The following is a 15,954-nucleotide window of genomic DNA, read 5'->3' on the forward strand; positions in this document are numbered from 1 at the left end:
TCACTTCTTTGCCTGAGAGGTCTTCTTGGGCAGCAGCACGGCCTGGATGTTGGGCAGCACACCGCCCTGGGCGATAGTCACGCCGCCCATGAGCTTGTTGAGCTCCTCGTCGTTTCGCACGGCGAGCTGCAGGTGTCGGGGGATGATCCTCGTCTTCTTGTTGTCGCGGGCGGCATTGCCAGCCAGCTCGAGGATCTCGGCAGAAAGGTACTCGAGCACGGCGGCCAGGTAGACGGGTGCTCCAGCGCCGACCCGCTGGGCGTAATTGCCCTTGCGGAGCAGCCTGTGAACGCGACCCACGGGGAACTGCAGGCCGGCGCGGGAAGAGCGGGACTTTGCCTTGGCGCGAGACTTGCCACCGGTCTTGCCGCGTCCAGACATTGTTAAGCGACCTAGGATGCAAAAAGCACTGGAGACAAAGTACGAACGATTTGTGACGTTAACACGCACCACCGGAGCGGCTTTTATAGCGGAGACGAGGATCGTAGAGCGCGCCGCTGCTGATTGGCTCCTCTCGGTCGAGTCCCGCCCTCTCCTTGAGCCACCAATGAAAAGCCGGGACGCGAGGATTCGATGTTGACTTTAATTATTTGTATCCATATAAATTTTAATGCGGGCACGCATCTTATGAATGAAACAATGCGATACACGTACTTAATAGGTTCAAGTTTTAAGCATGATAGAGTTAATTAATGGGCACGTGCTGGCAAGTCAAACTTATAAGCGGATTCCGCAAATATCAATGTATTATTGATTATAATAATCATTTTGAGGGACCGCATTGGTTATAAGAAATCATTGTGATAGCCTTGAGCTCGTGATTGATCGCCCACGTGCCTATACGGTGTATATATATTTTCCTTTAACCGCCTGTTCGGGCAATGCCTAAAAATATATGTGCGTGAATAATTCAGTCTCTTAGTTTGCAAAATGTGAACTTCTTATCAGCTCGGGCTTGAAACAACATAAACCAATATCTTTGGGTTTAATAGTTAATATATTTCACCAAAATAACCCTTTTGTTAAACATTATGTAAGCATGGTTTCACAACGCTTATATACGACACCAACGTGTGATGTTGAAAAATATGAGCGGCGGGGTATAGAAAATGAACTTCATTGTCGCTTACGCCTGACGACTCGTGAGAGCCGTGACCAGCAAACGAAGGTTTCCGGCACCCGAACTTTGAAGAACACATGTAGGGGTCGCTAGCCCCCGAGATCCCTCCCTCGATAATACTAACGGCCGGACTAACCTCATCAATCGCCCCCCCGCTGCTAAGCGAACCGCCGCTAGGCTCCTCACCCAGGGTGTGGGAGCCGTCACCCGAGGGTTCCCCTCCCCCGCGGGTCCGCGTAGCAGGCATGGATAACCACGCACGCGCACACCCACACACAGCTCTGCACGGCACTCACCCAACCCTGACCACTCACGTTAGGATCGCGCACCTGTGTTACACACGTCGTGAACGTGCGCGCACACACGCATACAGCTCCACACGCGATACCCACTCCTGCGCCGCTCTGCGCCGCGCTGGCCGCCCACGTTACGATCGCGCACCTTGGGCACGCCGATTACGCACGCCGAGAGCTTACGCAAGTAACGAGCGCACGCAAGCGGGGCACACGCCGACACGACGACTCGTCCCCTCCCCCACTCGCGCGTGCACGTCAACACAAATATCGTACAAGGACGATTCTCCTCTCACACGGCTGCGTAGTCACGCCAACACACCAAAAGTGCTCTCCCCGGGCGTTAACGCACACACCTCCGTACCCGCACAATCGTACAGAGACCACGGCCTTTATGCGTACAACGACCACACACTCGCGAATGCAGTGCACGCTAATACCACGTTCCAAAAACACCCAACAACACGGTTTTGTTACTACGCTCGAGATTTTATTAGCCCTTGCTAACCAACCGAGCCACCCGTGTGTGTGTGCGGGACAGCAAGGCGCTTCTAACCCACACTCTGGTGCCGTGTAGCCCTATTCTATGCTGCGCTCTCTGCTAAACCGCTTTCCTACTCGTCCTTACCCCGAACTAACCCTCTCCTACGGATCCTACCCTCCGCTCTGAGGTGTTGTAAGGCGCGCAACACGATACCGTCTGTAGTCCTTGGTGACCTTGCGGCGCTCAGATCGTCCTGCAGACAATCTAGCGGCTCGCCCGATGACTCCTTCGTCGCTGACCCCGTGTCCAAACTCCAGAAGAAGAGAGTTCCCTACTGCCCCTGCGTTTTCTTTTAAACTATTCACATCAAAGGCTAGGCGCCCCCGTCCCGACCGCCTTGGTCTCTCGACCAATCCTGAGCCTAGGATTTCCCGCTCTTTTGCGATCCCGCCGGCCTTTGAACTTTCGACCAATCAGTCGTCCCGGCTCCTGATCCCAGCTATCTGCCTTGCTGACCCGTGTTTGTGTTTGTATGCGTTTCTAACTGCGGGGCTCTCTGAGCTCGCCGTGGTCGTGCGATCTCAAATCCGCCCACGGCGCCGCAGTGTTACTTGGCCTGGGAAGGGTCCTGTCCAATTCCCTGGCCCTGAGAAACCGTGGGGTAACCCCCCTAGGGGGCCCTCGGGTGAAAACTCAGGGTAGGTGACCCGACCACGAGGCCCTACGTGGGTGCGGGTGCGTGTTTATGTGGGGGGGGTGATGGGGGGCAGTGCGGCGGTGGAAGCCGGGCGGCTCCCTGGCTCGGCCGAGCGGCCCCGTCGCTGTGGCACCACATAGCCCCCCGGGGTGCCAGTCCCCGTCCCGGGTTGACTGGAGCACCTCGCCTGGGTTGCCCCCACGAGGTATCGCCGCGGGGTCCGCGGGATTCGCCCGGCCCTTGTGGCTGGCCTCGGGGGTGGCGGCTCCGTCTCCTGGGGCTCCGGCGGTGGTCTCCTCCTCCATTCCAACGGCTCCCCTCGGTCTCTGGCACCTGCGGGCTGGGGAACAAACTCAGAGGCGGTGGGGTTTAAGGGTCGCCGTCCTCGTCGCCCCCGGCCCCGTCCGGGGCCCCTCGGAGCCCGGGGCTCCGTGGGGCCCATATACTGCGCGAGGCCCCCGGGCACGGGGGGTAGGGGGACCCCGGGGTTTCGGGGTACTTGGACGGCGGGGCTCCCCCCCTCGGGGGCTGCTCGCCACGGCTTCAGTCGGCGGATGTTGACCACCATCTCCCGGCCCCTCTCTCCTCCCTGAATCAGCACCGTCCATGGTGAGATCTGCCGTCTCACAATCCAGGGTCCTCGCCAGTAGGTGGTCAGCTTCCCCACCTGTCCGGCACCGACGCGGGGAGTGTACAGCCACACCTCGGAGCCCGCAGTGTAGAAGGGGGGCTCCATACGGGGTCGGGCGCCCTGCTCTTGCCGCTGGTGCGCGGCCTCTCCGTGCGGGTAGGCTCGGCCCCTGGCCCCTCGCAGGGTCTCCAGCAAGTGCTCCACGGGGTGGCTCCCTTCCTCCCGTTGCGGCGGAGGGACACCGAACAGCAGATCTGCGGGCAGGCGAGACTCGCGACCAAACATCATTAGGAACGGGGTCTGTCCTGTAGATGTGTGAACGGCGGTGGTGTAGGCGAACAGGGCATAGGGGAGGTGTTCGTCCCAGTCCTGTTGATTCGCGGCCGCCATGCGTTTAAGCTTCCCGGCCAGAGTCTGGTTCATCCTCTCTACCATCCCGTTCGCCTGGGGGTGATATGCCGTGGTTCGGTCCTTCTGGATCCCGAACTCTCGGCACAGCGCCTGGAATAGTTCGGCCTCGAATTCACTACCCTGGTCGGTAATGACTCGTTCGGGGATCCCGCACTTAAGTACGTAGTTTTCCACGAAGGCCCGGGCCACTACGAGGGCTGTTTTATCCGGGATAGCCACCGCCACGGGGTAGCGGGTGAAGTACTCCACCGCTACAAGAATATATCGGTTGCCCCGGTGGGATCGTGGAAAGGGCCCTTGCAGGTCGATTCCGACCAACTGATTCGTCCGACTGACTCGGAACGGCCTCAGGGGTACCTGGTACCTCGCCGGCTTTTGCCCACACTGCTGACAGGCCCGGCAGCCCTGCACCCAGGCGGCCACATCTTGCGCCAATTTAGGCCAGAGATACTGGCGACGCAGAGTCTCCCGGGTGCGCCGTTCCCCATCATGGCCCCCGAGCGGGTGGTCGTGTACCAGTCGTAGCAGCTGGGGTCGCACCTGGGCAGGAACACAGATACACCCCGGCTGGCCGGCCTCGGTTAACTCCCGTACCACTCCGTTCTGTACACACAACCGGGCATACAAACCGCTCCAGGGTCCTGGTAGGGCGCTCTTTTCCTCCCGCAGTGCCGCCTCCACTGCCGCCAGATCCGGATCTCGCTGCTGGGTCTGTCTCAGCTGCTCGTCGTTTAGGCCCGGGAAGGCACAGCCGACGTCCTCCTGGGTCCGTCCGATCGGGTCCCGAGCCGCGGGTCCCGCGCTTGCCGGGCGGTCGACGGGATCCTCAGTGCCACCTGCGAGGGTCTCTGTGGCGCACACTGCACTCTCTCTCGGGGGGGGGAGTTTAGTTTCCGCGCGCTCCTTGGGTTCTGCTGCCTGGCGGCAGCGTCCCCCCGTGAAGCACGGGCAGGCGTCTCCCTCCCTCGTCTCAGCGCGCACCGCGGGCCGTCTTGACAAGGCGTCCGCGTTCGCGTGTGTCCGCCCCGCTCGGTACTCGATCTGCAGGTTGTACTCCTGCAGCTGCGCCAGCCATCGAGCCATCTGCCCCCGCGGTTCCTTGAATGTAAGGAGGAACTGCAGTGCATAATGATCGGTGCGCACACGACATTTCCTGCCGTACAAGTACGGTCGGAACTGTTTACACGCGAAAATTACAGCATACAGTTCCTGACGGGTTACACAATAGTTCAGTTCGGCCCCGCTCAGGGTCCGACTGGCGTACGCGATGACCCGCTCCGTCCCACCCTGCACTTGCGACAGCACCGCGCCCAGCCCACTGCTGCAGGCGTCAGTGTCCAAAATAAAATCGGTGGTGAAATCTGGGAAAGCCAAGGTGGGGGTGTGGGTGAGGTGGTCTTTGAGTGTGGTGAAAGCCGTCTGGCAGGCCTCCGACCACTGATAGGGGTTCTTAGGGGAGGTGAGTTGGGTGAGGGGGCGTGCAATCTCACTGAATCCCTTTACAAATCGACGGTAATAAGTGGCGAGTCCCAAGAATGACCTGATCTCCGTCAGGTTCCTCGGCCGCGGCCAATCCACTACGGCACGCACCTTCTCGGGATCGGTGCTCACCCCTGCCTCGCTGACTCGGTGTCCGAGGTACCCCACCTCGCGTTGCGCAATGTAACACTTACGTGGCTTGAGCTTGAGATGGGCTGCTCGCAGTCGCTGGAATACTTCCCGCAGCCTGGACCAGTGTTCGGACAGCGACCTACTGAACACTATTACGTCGTCCAGGTAAATCAGGCACTGTTCCCACTGCAAGCCCCGCATCACCAACTCCATCAACCGCTGGAACGTCGCGGGCGCGTTAGTGAGTCCGAACGGCAACACTCGAAACTCAAACAGGCCCATCGGGGTGGTGAATGCTGTTTTTGGCCGATCCTCCTCCGTCATCTCCACCTGCCAGTAACCGGACGCCAGATCGAGGGTGGAAAAATACCGCGCTCCTGCGAGACTGTCGAAGGTGTCGTCGATGCGTGGGATGGGAAAAGCGTCGCCGAGGGTGACTGCGTTCAATTTTCGGTAATCAACGCAGAACCGAGTCGATCCGTCCTTTTTCGTTACCAGTACCACCGGGGCAGACCAAGGGCTCGCGGAGGGCTGGATTATGTTATCGCGTAGCATATCCGTGACTGCCTCTTTGATCTGGGTCCGTTCAGGCGCGCCCACTCGGTATGCGGGGAGTTTGATGGGTCGGGCTGCACCTGTGTCAATTTGGTGCTTGACCAGGTCGGTCCGGCCCACGTCCGAATCGTGCTCACTGAACACGTCGGCGTACTCCCGCAATAACCCGCGCAGCTGATCGGCCTCCCCCTTAGGTAAGGCTGCCCAAGGCACATGTAGCGCATCCTGCAGGGGAACAATCTCGGCTCGGGGGGTCGGGCCGACTCGCCAGGCCAGATCCTGGCTGTCCTCGGGGCGGCCAGGGTCCTCCGCCCAGAGTGCGAACACCGAGTCGTTCGAGTGGCGAGCGTGCAGGGGGTGTACGGTGGCTACCGGGGTGCGTCGTCGTATCATTGCCGGGGTACTGTGTGGGTTAAACACACGTATAAACAGCCGGCCCCCATCTGCGTTTACCAGTGTGGCTGACCCTACCACCCCGTATCGCGATGCCAACTCTGGGTGAGGAGTCAGCATTACCTCGCCCGATGGTCGGTGGGTTGGGTCGGTGGAGAGGGTTGCCACTGGCACCAGCATCTCGGCGAGAGGCCCGATGGTGACGGCCGACACCAGCGTAGCGGTCACGGGTGTGAAGCGTGGGCGATTCGGCTCCTGTCCTAGGAACGGAATCCGCTCCCCGCTGCCCTCCACCGTAGCGCATCGTTGCCGGGGCTGTATGTTAAGTCCCAACTTTTCCAGGAGGTCCGTTCCTGCAATGCACTCGTGGCACAACACACTCGAAACGTAGAATTCCTGTGTGCACACCTGGTTTCCTAGACGGACCTCGAGGGAGACCTTCCCCAGCAACCCCATCCCGGCTCCGCTTGCCGTGTGCAGCGCGCGATCCGGGGCCTGCAGGCAGCCCACGTCCACCCCGAGCATGCTGCAGTGCGCGGCGCTCATGAGAGAGGCCACGGCGCCCGTGTCCAACAGGATCCGGGTGCGCTGCCCGTTCACCTGGCCTTCCACCAGCGACGTGGCTCCCGTTATCCCTGCCACCAGCTCCCGCAGCCAATCGCCCGAGGTCCATGCGCCCTTGGGTGTTGTCGTTGTAACCTGTTTATGGATCACTCGCTCGCCATTATTATTACAGCTGGTTTGGGTCGGGTCTACGTCGATTTCATCCCCTGGTGGTCCCCTCTCTAGGGGGGGCTTAGTGTTTGACCTATGCATCGGCCTCGCACGGGCGCGCTGAGGGCAGTCCCTCATGAGATGCCCTCGACGGTCGCACACATAACACGTCCTGGGAGGAGTGGCGGCTCTGTGGCGAACTTTCTGCCCACTCCCTCCTCCCCCCGTGCGCTGTTGCTCATACTCTGCTTCTAGTCGGGCTATCCTCCCAGTTAATCCTCCTACCTCGGCCTGGACCGTCTCTACCATTGTCTCCAGCGCAGTCATGTGTGCCCGTACTTGGGTTACCTTGTTGTCTACTTGGGTTACCCTGTCACCTACCTGGGTTACCCTGTCACCTACCTGGGTTACCTGGCCGGAGACATCCTTTATACCCGTTTGTATACCGGCAACCCATCCCGGGGTTGTCTCGCGGGACACTGGAGGTTCTCTTTCCCGGCCCCTTACCGTCCTCGCGAGCTCCTGTTCCTCCTCCTCGTCTTCCGAGAGCAGGCTCGCAATGGCGCGCTCTCGTCCCAGCCCCCGGAGCTGCGCGCGTTCGCTGTGAATTCTTTCACACTTACGTGCGCGCTCGACAAGGGTGTTAAAGGGAAGACGTGGGCAGCTCATGTCTGGCTGCCACCACGCCGTGCGAGACAGGTACCGCTGGATTTTCTCGGCAGCCAGTTCCTCAATAACCTCAGTTGCGTACCCCGGGCGTGCGATCTTTGTTAACTCGCGCACATCCTCGGCGTAATCACGGAGATCTTCGCCAGGTTGGCGACGGCGCGCCTCTAAGGCCGATTTTGCTTCCTCCTCGTCACGCGTGCCAAAACGCTGATCGAGTCGGCGCATCAGCTCCTCTAGCTGTGTCTGTGCGCTCGCGGGTAACGCTTCTACAAAATCGGCTGCCCGCCCATCAAGATTCATATTAAGTTGACGTACTGCCTGCGCGTCCGTCCATCCATTAATTTCCTTGGCCCCTAAGAGATTGCGGGCGAATGCCTTCCACGAAGGGGCCCCCCGGCCGGTAAATATCAGTCTTATTTTAGCGTGAGGTAACGCGGGGGTCCATCCCACTTCTGACACCAATGTGTGGGGGTCGCTAGCCCCCGAGATCCCTCCCTCGATAATGCTAACGGCCGGGCTAACATCATCAATCGCCCCCCCGCTGCTAAGCGAACCGCTGCTAGGCTCCTCACCCATGGTGTGGGAGCCGTCGCCCGAGGATTCCCCTCCACCGCGGGTCCGCGTAGCAGGCATGGTTAATTACGTACGCGCACACCCACACACAGCTCTGCGCGGCACTCACTCAACCCTGACCACTCACGCTAGGATCGCGCACCTGTAGTACACACGTCGTGAACGTGCGCGCACCCACATACAGCTCCACACGCGACACCCACTCTTTCGCCGCTCTGCGCCGCGCTGGCCGCTCACGTTACGATCGCGCACCTGGGGCACGCCGATTACGCACGCCGAGAGCTTACGCAAGTAACGAGCACACGCAAGCTCGCACCAAGCTAACAGCTTCACTGCGCACCGCGGTTCCGCACACGCGAGCGGGGCGCACGCCGACACGACGACTCGTCCCCTCCCGCACTCGCGCGTGCACGTCAACACAAGTATCGTACAAGGACGATTCTCCTCTCACACGGCTGCGTAGGCACGCCAACACACAAAAGTGCTCTCCCCGGGCGTTAACACACACACATCCGTACCCGCACAATCGTACAGAGACCCCGGCCTCTACGCATACAACGACCACACACCCGCGAATGCAGTGCACGCTAATACCACGTTCAAAAACACCCAACAACACGGTTTTGTTACTACGCTCGAGATTTTATTAGCCCTACCTGGAACTAGATGTTAAGATCAGTGTGAGTCGACGAGGCTGGCCTATCCTACTTCCCCTGGACCTATTCCCTATTTATCGTTCACGAAATACTTTTACCTCCTTACTCACGGTTTGAGGCACTCGACGTTCCGTGGGTTTTCCTCGCTGCTTGCCTCGACACGTCGCACGGACGTCCGGAGGGCAGAGCTGGGGGCCGTCTTGGACGCGGGCTTCTCGGAGTAAGAGAGCGATTTCCCCTTTGCGCCCCCCTATTTATCCTCCCTACCTCAAAGGGATGCTGCGCTGAACAATCGGCTCTTGCACCTCGAGCCCTCGCACGGCGGTTCCGGGCGCTTTTGATATGCTAATCAGTGAGCGGCGTTGGCGGCGTACATCATAATTACTCCCTTACCCTTCCTAACAATGGGGCCTGCGCGCTCAAGCGTAATGATCCCAACCCTCCATGACTATGCGCAAGAGCCCCTGCGGTCCCGCTATTCATGCTGTCCCCTCCCTCCTTCGTCTGTCTCGTCGACCCGTGGGGGTGTGTGTGAGGGGAAATGCGCCTCAACCGCGGTGGCCGAATGCCCCATGCCGCGACCACACCATATTAAGGCTGGTCGCAGCGCCGCGGCGCAACGTAGCACGGGGGAGGTCGTCCAATTCCCTGATCGCCGGAAACCGTGAGAATTAATCCCGATAAGGGTTTCTCGGATAAAAACCGGTCGGTCAGGTGACCTTCCCTTCCAGCTCTATGGGGGGGGGGGGAATGCGTGCGGGTGTGTGCTTATGTGGGGGGGGTGATGGGGGGCGGTGCGGTGGGGGAAGCCGGGCGGCTCCCTGGCTCGGCAGAGCGGCCCCGTCGCTGTGGCACCACACACACATGGAAGCGTTTTCATGAGTAAGTGGTGGCTCTGAAAAGAGCCTTTGTGTTGTGCTTTGAGGGCCGAGCTGGGCGTTCAAGCGCGCTCGCCACGAATGCGGCGGGCGAGCTGAATGTCCTTGGGCATGATGGTGACGCGCTTGGCGTGGATGGCGCACAGGTTGGTGTCCTCGAAGAGCGCGACAAGGTACGCTTCGCTGGCCTCCTGCAGAGCCATGACAGCGGAGCTCTGGAAGCGCAGGTCGGTCTTGAAGTCCTGCGCGATCTCCCTGACGAGGCGCTGGAAGGGCAGTTTGCGGATGAGCAGCTCGGTGGACTTCTGGTAGCGGCGGATCTCGCGCAGAGCGACGGTGCCGGGCCTGTAGCGGTGAGGCTTCTTGACGCCGCCCGTGGCCGGAGCGCTCTTTCGGGCCGCCTTGGTGGCGAGTTGCTTGCGGGGGGCCTTGCCGCCCGTGGACTTGCGAGCCGTCTGCTTGGTGCGAGCCATGGCTTGGTGAGGGCAAAGATTCTCACAGGCGGGGAGAAGGCGGCTTATGTAGCCCAGAGCGCGCGCTCACTGGTCAGCGGAGTCGTGACGTGCGAAGAAGGGGAGCGTGCTGATTGGTTGGCAGCGTGCAATGATCTCGAGTCGTCAACTCTTCTTAATCAACAAAATGTTCACAGTTTGGATCATTTCAGAATGCCGCATCACGATGCAGTAGTACCCTTTGAGCGCCGTCGATGTCTTTAACGGATGTTATTTTCTCAAGCAAACACCTTTCCGAAAACAACTTTACAGTGCTCTGCATGATCTAAATAAAGTGTTAAGAAACTGCACTTCATTGGAAACAGTAATACGTAAAAATGTCGGAAAGAGGTGATCACAGGAATAGATATATATTCTCTTGGCATTGAGATGATGATCAATTATACTGCACGAGTCATCCATGCTAGGCGCTTACTTTTACATATATGTACACGTGCAAAATGTTAGTTCCTGCCCGAAAATACAACCACGAATTAAATATATTGCATTGCAAGGTTTTGGCGCCAAACATCCAATGTAATATCTGAATGGGCTGCAGATGAAATCAATGGACAAACAAGTCCAAGAAATGCCTGCTGGTAAATATGATGTGCCATGAATATTGTTATCGCTTTTATTCACGTGGAAACATGTTAAAATGCGTTCGATCTCTCCACTTCACTCAATGAGCGAACAATGTCCCCGCGTGAACCGGGGCTTTGTTGGAAGTTTCGTTTTGTACTCCTGCTAGGACTGGTACAAGCAGGTTCGGAGAGGTGGGTGGCTCTGAAAAGAGCCTTTGTAATTAATGGTGGAGTCGAGGCTTCACTTGGAGCTTGTGTACTTGGTGACGGCCTTGGTGCCCTCCGACACGGCGTGCTTGGCCAGCTCGCCGGGGAGCAGCAGTCGCACTGCGGTCTGGATCTCCCGAGAAGTGATGGTGGAGCGCTTGTTGTAGTGCGCCAGGCGGGACGCCTCGGAAGCGATGCGCTCGAAGATGTCGTTGACGAACGAGTTCATGATGCTCATTGCCTTGGACGAGATGCCGGTATCGGGGTGCACCTGCTTCATCACCTTGTAGATGTAAATGGCGTAGCTCTCCTTCCTGCGGTGGCGTCGCTTCTTGCCATCCTTGCGCGTAGCCTTGGTCACAGCCTTCTTGGAGCCCTTCTTGGGAGCAGGAACCTTGGCCGGCCCAGCGCTCTTTGATGCGGGAGGATCGGGCATGTCGACGCGTTGTAGGCAACTTCAGGTCAGAACAGACGGGAAGCGAATGTGGATGTCGGTCGCGCGTTGAGCTCCTTTTATAGGAGGCGAGATGCAAATCAGAGGATCGTAGTGCGCGGCGCTGCTGAGTGGCTCTTTTAGTACCATCCCTCTCCATCAGCCTCCAATGAGAAACGCGGACGCGATGCTCACTTTAATATCGTTTTTACTGCAAAAAGGACTTGTGAATATAACACAATGTAATGTCCAAACATGTATATTAGTGAATTGCAGCCATGGACATTGCCTTTGTTTTAATAAGGATGACTGGAAAACCCAATACAGTATATTGTGTTTTGAGCGTGGGTTTTTTTGTTTCTTACGAGGGATTGTTTCACCACTCGTCTAATACGGCGCACGGGCGTTTTAAGAACGCAATTTGGAAAAATACAAGCGCTCGGTGGAGAAAAATAACTTCGCTGTTGTGCTGTACAGGTGGAGATTAGCATTCCGGCACGCTACGTCAATTAGGACGAGTGTGCTGTAAGATTGTGGCGCCAAATGCTCCACGTAATATCGGAATCGGCTGCAGCTGGAAATAATTAACGCAAAAATACCAGAAATGGGTACTGTATTAACGCGTTCAAGAATTACGCCTTGTTAAATGTGACGTGTCGTGAATATCATGATTTCTTTCATTCATGTGGAAGCAGATGAAGATTCGCCAACTCAACAAGCAAACGTCCACCACGCTCACGAGGAATTGGCGCGCAACAACCCAGGACATGTGCTCCATTTAGAAAGTGTTTGGCAACACTGGCGCAAGCAGTTTCGAAGAGGTGGGTGGCTCTGAAAAGAGCCTTTGGGTTGGCTTAGTGTGCGAGAGATGGGCGCTCAGCCTCCGAAGCCGTAGAGAGTGCGGCCCTGGCGCTTGAGGGCGTAGACCACGTCCATGGCGGTGACGGTCTTGCGCTTGGCGTGCTCCGTGTAGGTGACGGCGTCGCGGATGACGTTCTCAAGGAAGACCTTCAGGACGCCGCGGGTCTCCTCGTAGATGAGGCCCGAGATGCGCTTCACACCGCCGCGGCGAGCGAGGCGGCGGATGGCGGGCTTGGTGATGCCCTGGATGTTGTCGCGCAGCACCTTGCGATGGCGTTTTGCGCCTCCCTTGCCGAGCCCCTTACCGCCTTTACCGCGTCCAGACATTCCGACTACTTCTGACAAAGCTCGCGAGAGACTGCGCGCTCAGCTTGCAGCAGCAGCCGCCTTTATACCCGAAGCGTGGTGACGTCACCGACCACCCCTGCCCTCCGCGATGGCTCCGCCTTAAACCTTAGACCTTTAACCTCTGTGACGAAGAAAACCCTCCACTGTCGTCAATAACACTTCCTTGACATGTATAATATGCGACGTTTTGGGCAATGACCCTTCTTCGAAGCACTCTGTAATGATATTGGCACACCCGCAGCGAACGCGAGAGGAACGCGATCTGTTGCAAGATTGCACGTGGAGTGAATAATCGGTGTAAGGTCTTGTTTTCAAGTGAACAAGATGAACTAACTTTATAATCGTGTGAAGCTAAACGGCTTCCAACACAATAGTTGAGTGAACGTCACCAACTAGTTCTCCCAAAGTAAGAAAGACATTGCAAACAATGCGATATTTACGTATAGAAATTAATTTTAATAGAGAAGTTTAGATGGTGCACCGCAATGTTTACAAAACAAAGTGAAAAGGCGAGAACGAGCGAATGAAGGCAAATTGAGTAAAGCTGTCTGGAATCAATACCTTTTTAGACTAAATTCCATATTTGGCACCAGTAACATGATGACGGAATGAAGAGGTGCAACACATAATTCGGACGTCGCTGAGATTACTCTGCACTCCGTTCGAGTGAGGGAGCTGCCACCCGCCTCGCCTGTGTTTGTGATCCCTGCTTTCGGGCTCGATTACTCCCATCACATCAATGCTTAAAACACATCGAGTGGGTAAAATGTTATAGTTAATTTGGCGAATGTACGTAACTTATCCAATCTACACAAATCCTCACGATTGAACTGCACCAAGCGTCGAGCTCCTTGATCAGGGCCGAGGCAAGGCGAGCAACCATCGCCACGCCGTAAATGGGTTTGACTTACAGAATATGGCACGCATTCAACAGCAACGTAATACACTGTCATGTGTTACCGATGAACTAATGGAAGCGCAGCAGCATCTGGTTCACTTTTTTAACTAAGTGGGTGGCTCTGAAAAGAGCCGTTGAGGTGGAGTGAATCGAGCGTCGTCCGATCGGATTCACTTCTTTGGCGCAGTCTTCTTGGGCTTGGCCGCGGCCTTCTTGGGCTTGGCCACCTTGGGTTTGGCGGCCTTGGCCTTGACGGTCTTGGGCTTAGCGACCTTGGGCTTCGCAGCCTTGGGCTTGGCTGGGCTCTTCGCCGCCTTCTTGGGCTTAACAGCCAACTTCACCTTTTTGGGGCTCTTGGCCGCCTTGGCAGCCGCGGGCTTCTTTGCTTTCTTGGGAGACTTCTTGGGCGCGGTCTTCTTGGCTGCCGCGGGCTTCTTCACCTTCTTGGCTGCCGCGGGCTTTTTAGCTGCGGGCTTTGCCGTTGACGACTTGGGCTTCGCCTTTGCGGCAGCCTTTTCCTTGTTGAGTTTGAAAGAGCCAGACGCGCCGCTGCCCTTCACTTGCGCCACGGCGTCTTTGGCCACGAGCTTCTTGATGGCCAACTTCACGCGGGCATTGTTCTTCTCCACGTCGTATCCTCCGGCAGCAAGCGACTTTTTGAGCGCAGGAAGAGACACGCCGTTCCTCTCCTTGCTGCTGGCCAGAGCCTTGAGGATGAGCTCGGACACGCTGGGGCCGACCTTCTTGGCCTTTGGAGCGGCGCGCTTCTTCTTGGGGCTTTTAGGCGCTGAAGTAGCCGCAGCTGGTGGTTGAGCAGGAGCAGTTTCCGCCATCTCAAGACGTCGCTTTTATCGCCTCGCCTCTTTGAAATCGAAATCAGCGCTCTCACGAATTCGAAACGAGTGTTCTCCAGGCCCGAGGTTATTATAGAAGCGGCGTACTGAATGCGGACGTCGCTGAGATCATCCAGAACTCAGCTCTGGTGAGGGAGTTGCCACCATACTCACTGTGTTTATCACGCCTGCCTTTGGGCTCGATTACTCCCGTAACGTTCATACTTACATGCATCTAGTTGATACATTATCACGAAGATCACTTCTTTAATGTACGTTACTTATGCAATATACGACAATGCTCACGATATAAATTATAATTCAAAACAAGTGAACAACCAACATTTGGGAGACATTGTTCGGTCAGGGCATGCTATGACGATTGTCGGTTTTCAAAAGTGTTACTGATTAACACTATTTAAAACGCACTCGAATTTTTTGCAAGACAAGATGCTTCAACAGACTACTCATATTTAATTCCAACGAAATATTTTCTATTTAAGTTTTGCCTCGCGCGCTCGCGATTCCTCCTCTCGCGCTATGGTGAGGACTGCGCGCCATGTCAACAGTCCCTTGTCACCGAACTTTTAACTGGACGTTTTAATCGAACTTTGAAATGAATAAATATATGGATTTTCAGATGGACAACAAACTGAAGAAAATTACTCAAAATTAACCGACATTAAATAGAAAGTTTAACATTTTACGTGGCAAGAGGTGAGTAGCTCACGCACTGCAGAAGGGTCGCGCGCCTTGAACAAGATCGAGGCACGGTGCACAATCATCACCACTCAAATTCAACTCAAGTGACTCTGCAGTCGAATGTTTAAAGAAAATATATAATCTTACGTTTAATGCACCGACAGAGTTGATATTCTAGGAGCGCAGGATGGTTCATCCGATGGGTTGTTTTTACTGCAATAAGTAACACGTATTTACTGCACTAAGTAACACGAATGAGTAATCATTGGAAAGATGTTATTAACCATGTAAAAAATATTTAACTACACATATTTGTACCATCTTATTTGACAAGTAATATTATACTTTACCGAGTGTTGACATCCCCAGCGTTTACCAGTACTTTTTTGCTTACTATCAGCTAACACCGGCCACAACCCTGAGCTGATGTGCTCATTTGATCCCTTTTCTGACCGCTCAAAAAGAGCGAGTTTTATTCTTTAAAAAACACGATTCTTTCTTCCAATAGGCATCCCAATTTATTCTAAACCATGTTCCATGATTGATGCAATGTTGGAATGCTGCTCAAATACCGTTCCTAAATTAGACATAAAGGGTATCTGGAATGAGCAGAGCATTCGTTTAATTGCGAGCAATTTGGGACGAGGGCAACTCGACGACGGTGTCCTTATTAAACAGGACCCTGCGGGGTGGGCTGGTAGGAACGAATAACCAAATAATATAAACATAATGTATTATTACACTTGTTAAGCCAGGAAAGCCCCACTGAGTCAAAAGGTTTTTGTAGGGTCCTGCCAAGTGTTTGCAGTAGGGGGCGATGTTGCTACACCTAATCGGACGATACGAAGGGAGAGATTGAGGCCTAGTTCTAGGCTTTAGGCCTAGCTGTATGCTTTAGGGCGCTGTGAGTTA

The 15,954-nt window shown here is 56.0% G+C and overlaps 2 protein-coding genes across 2 annotated transcripts; both read right to left on the bottom strand.

The window, feature by feature from the left end:
* LOC144948123 (histone H2A) lies at window positions 1-381 on the bottom strand. The gene has a single exon (XM_078877554.1). The coding sequence runs from the start codon at window positions 379-381 to the stop codon at window positions 1-3; it is 381 nt and encodes a 126-aa protein (XP_078733680.1).
* An 11,895-nt stretch (window positions 382-12,276) lies between these two features.
* Window positions 12,277-12,588, bottom strand: LOC144948222 (histone H4). Its single transcript, XM_078877649.1, has one exon. It carries the CDS (start codon window positions 12,586-12,588, stop codon window positions 12,277-12,279), a length of 312 nt encoding a protein of 103 aa, XP_078733775.1.
* Between the last annotated feature and the right edge of the window lie 3,366 nt (window positions 12,589-15,954).

Source organism: Lampetra fluviatilis, chromosome 48 (genome assembly GCF_964198595.1).
Source record: "Lampetra fluviatilis chromosome 48, kcLamFluv1.1, whole genome shotgun sequence".
NCBI lineage: Eukaryota > Metazoa > Chordata > Hyperoartia > Petromyzontiformes > Petromyzontidae > Lampetra > Lampetra fluviatilis.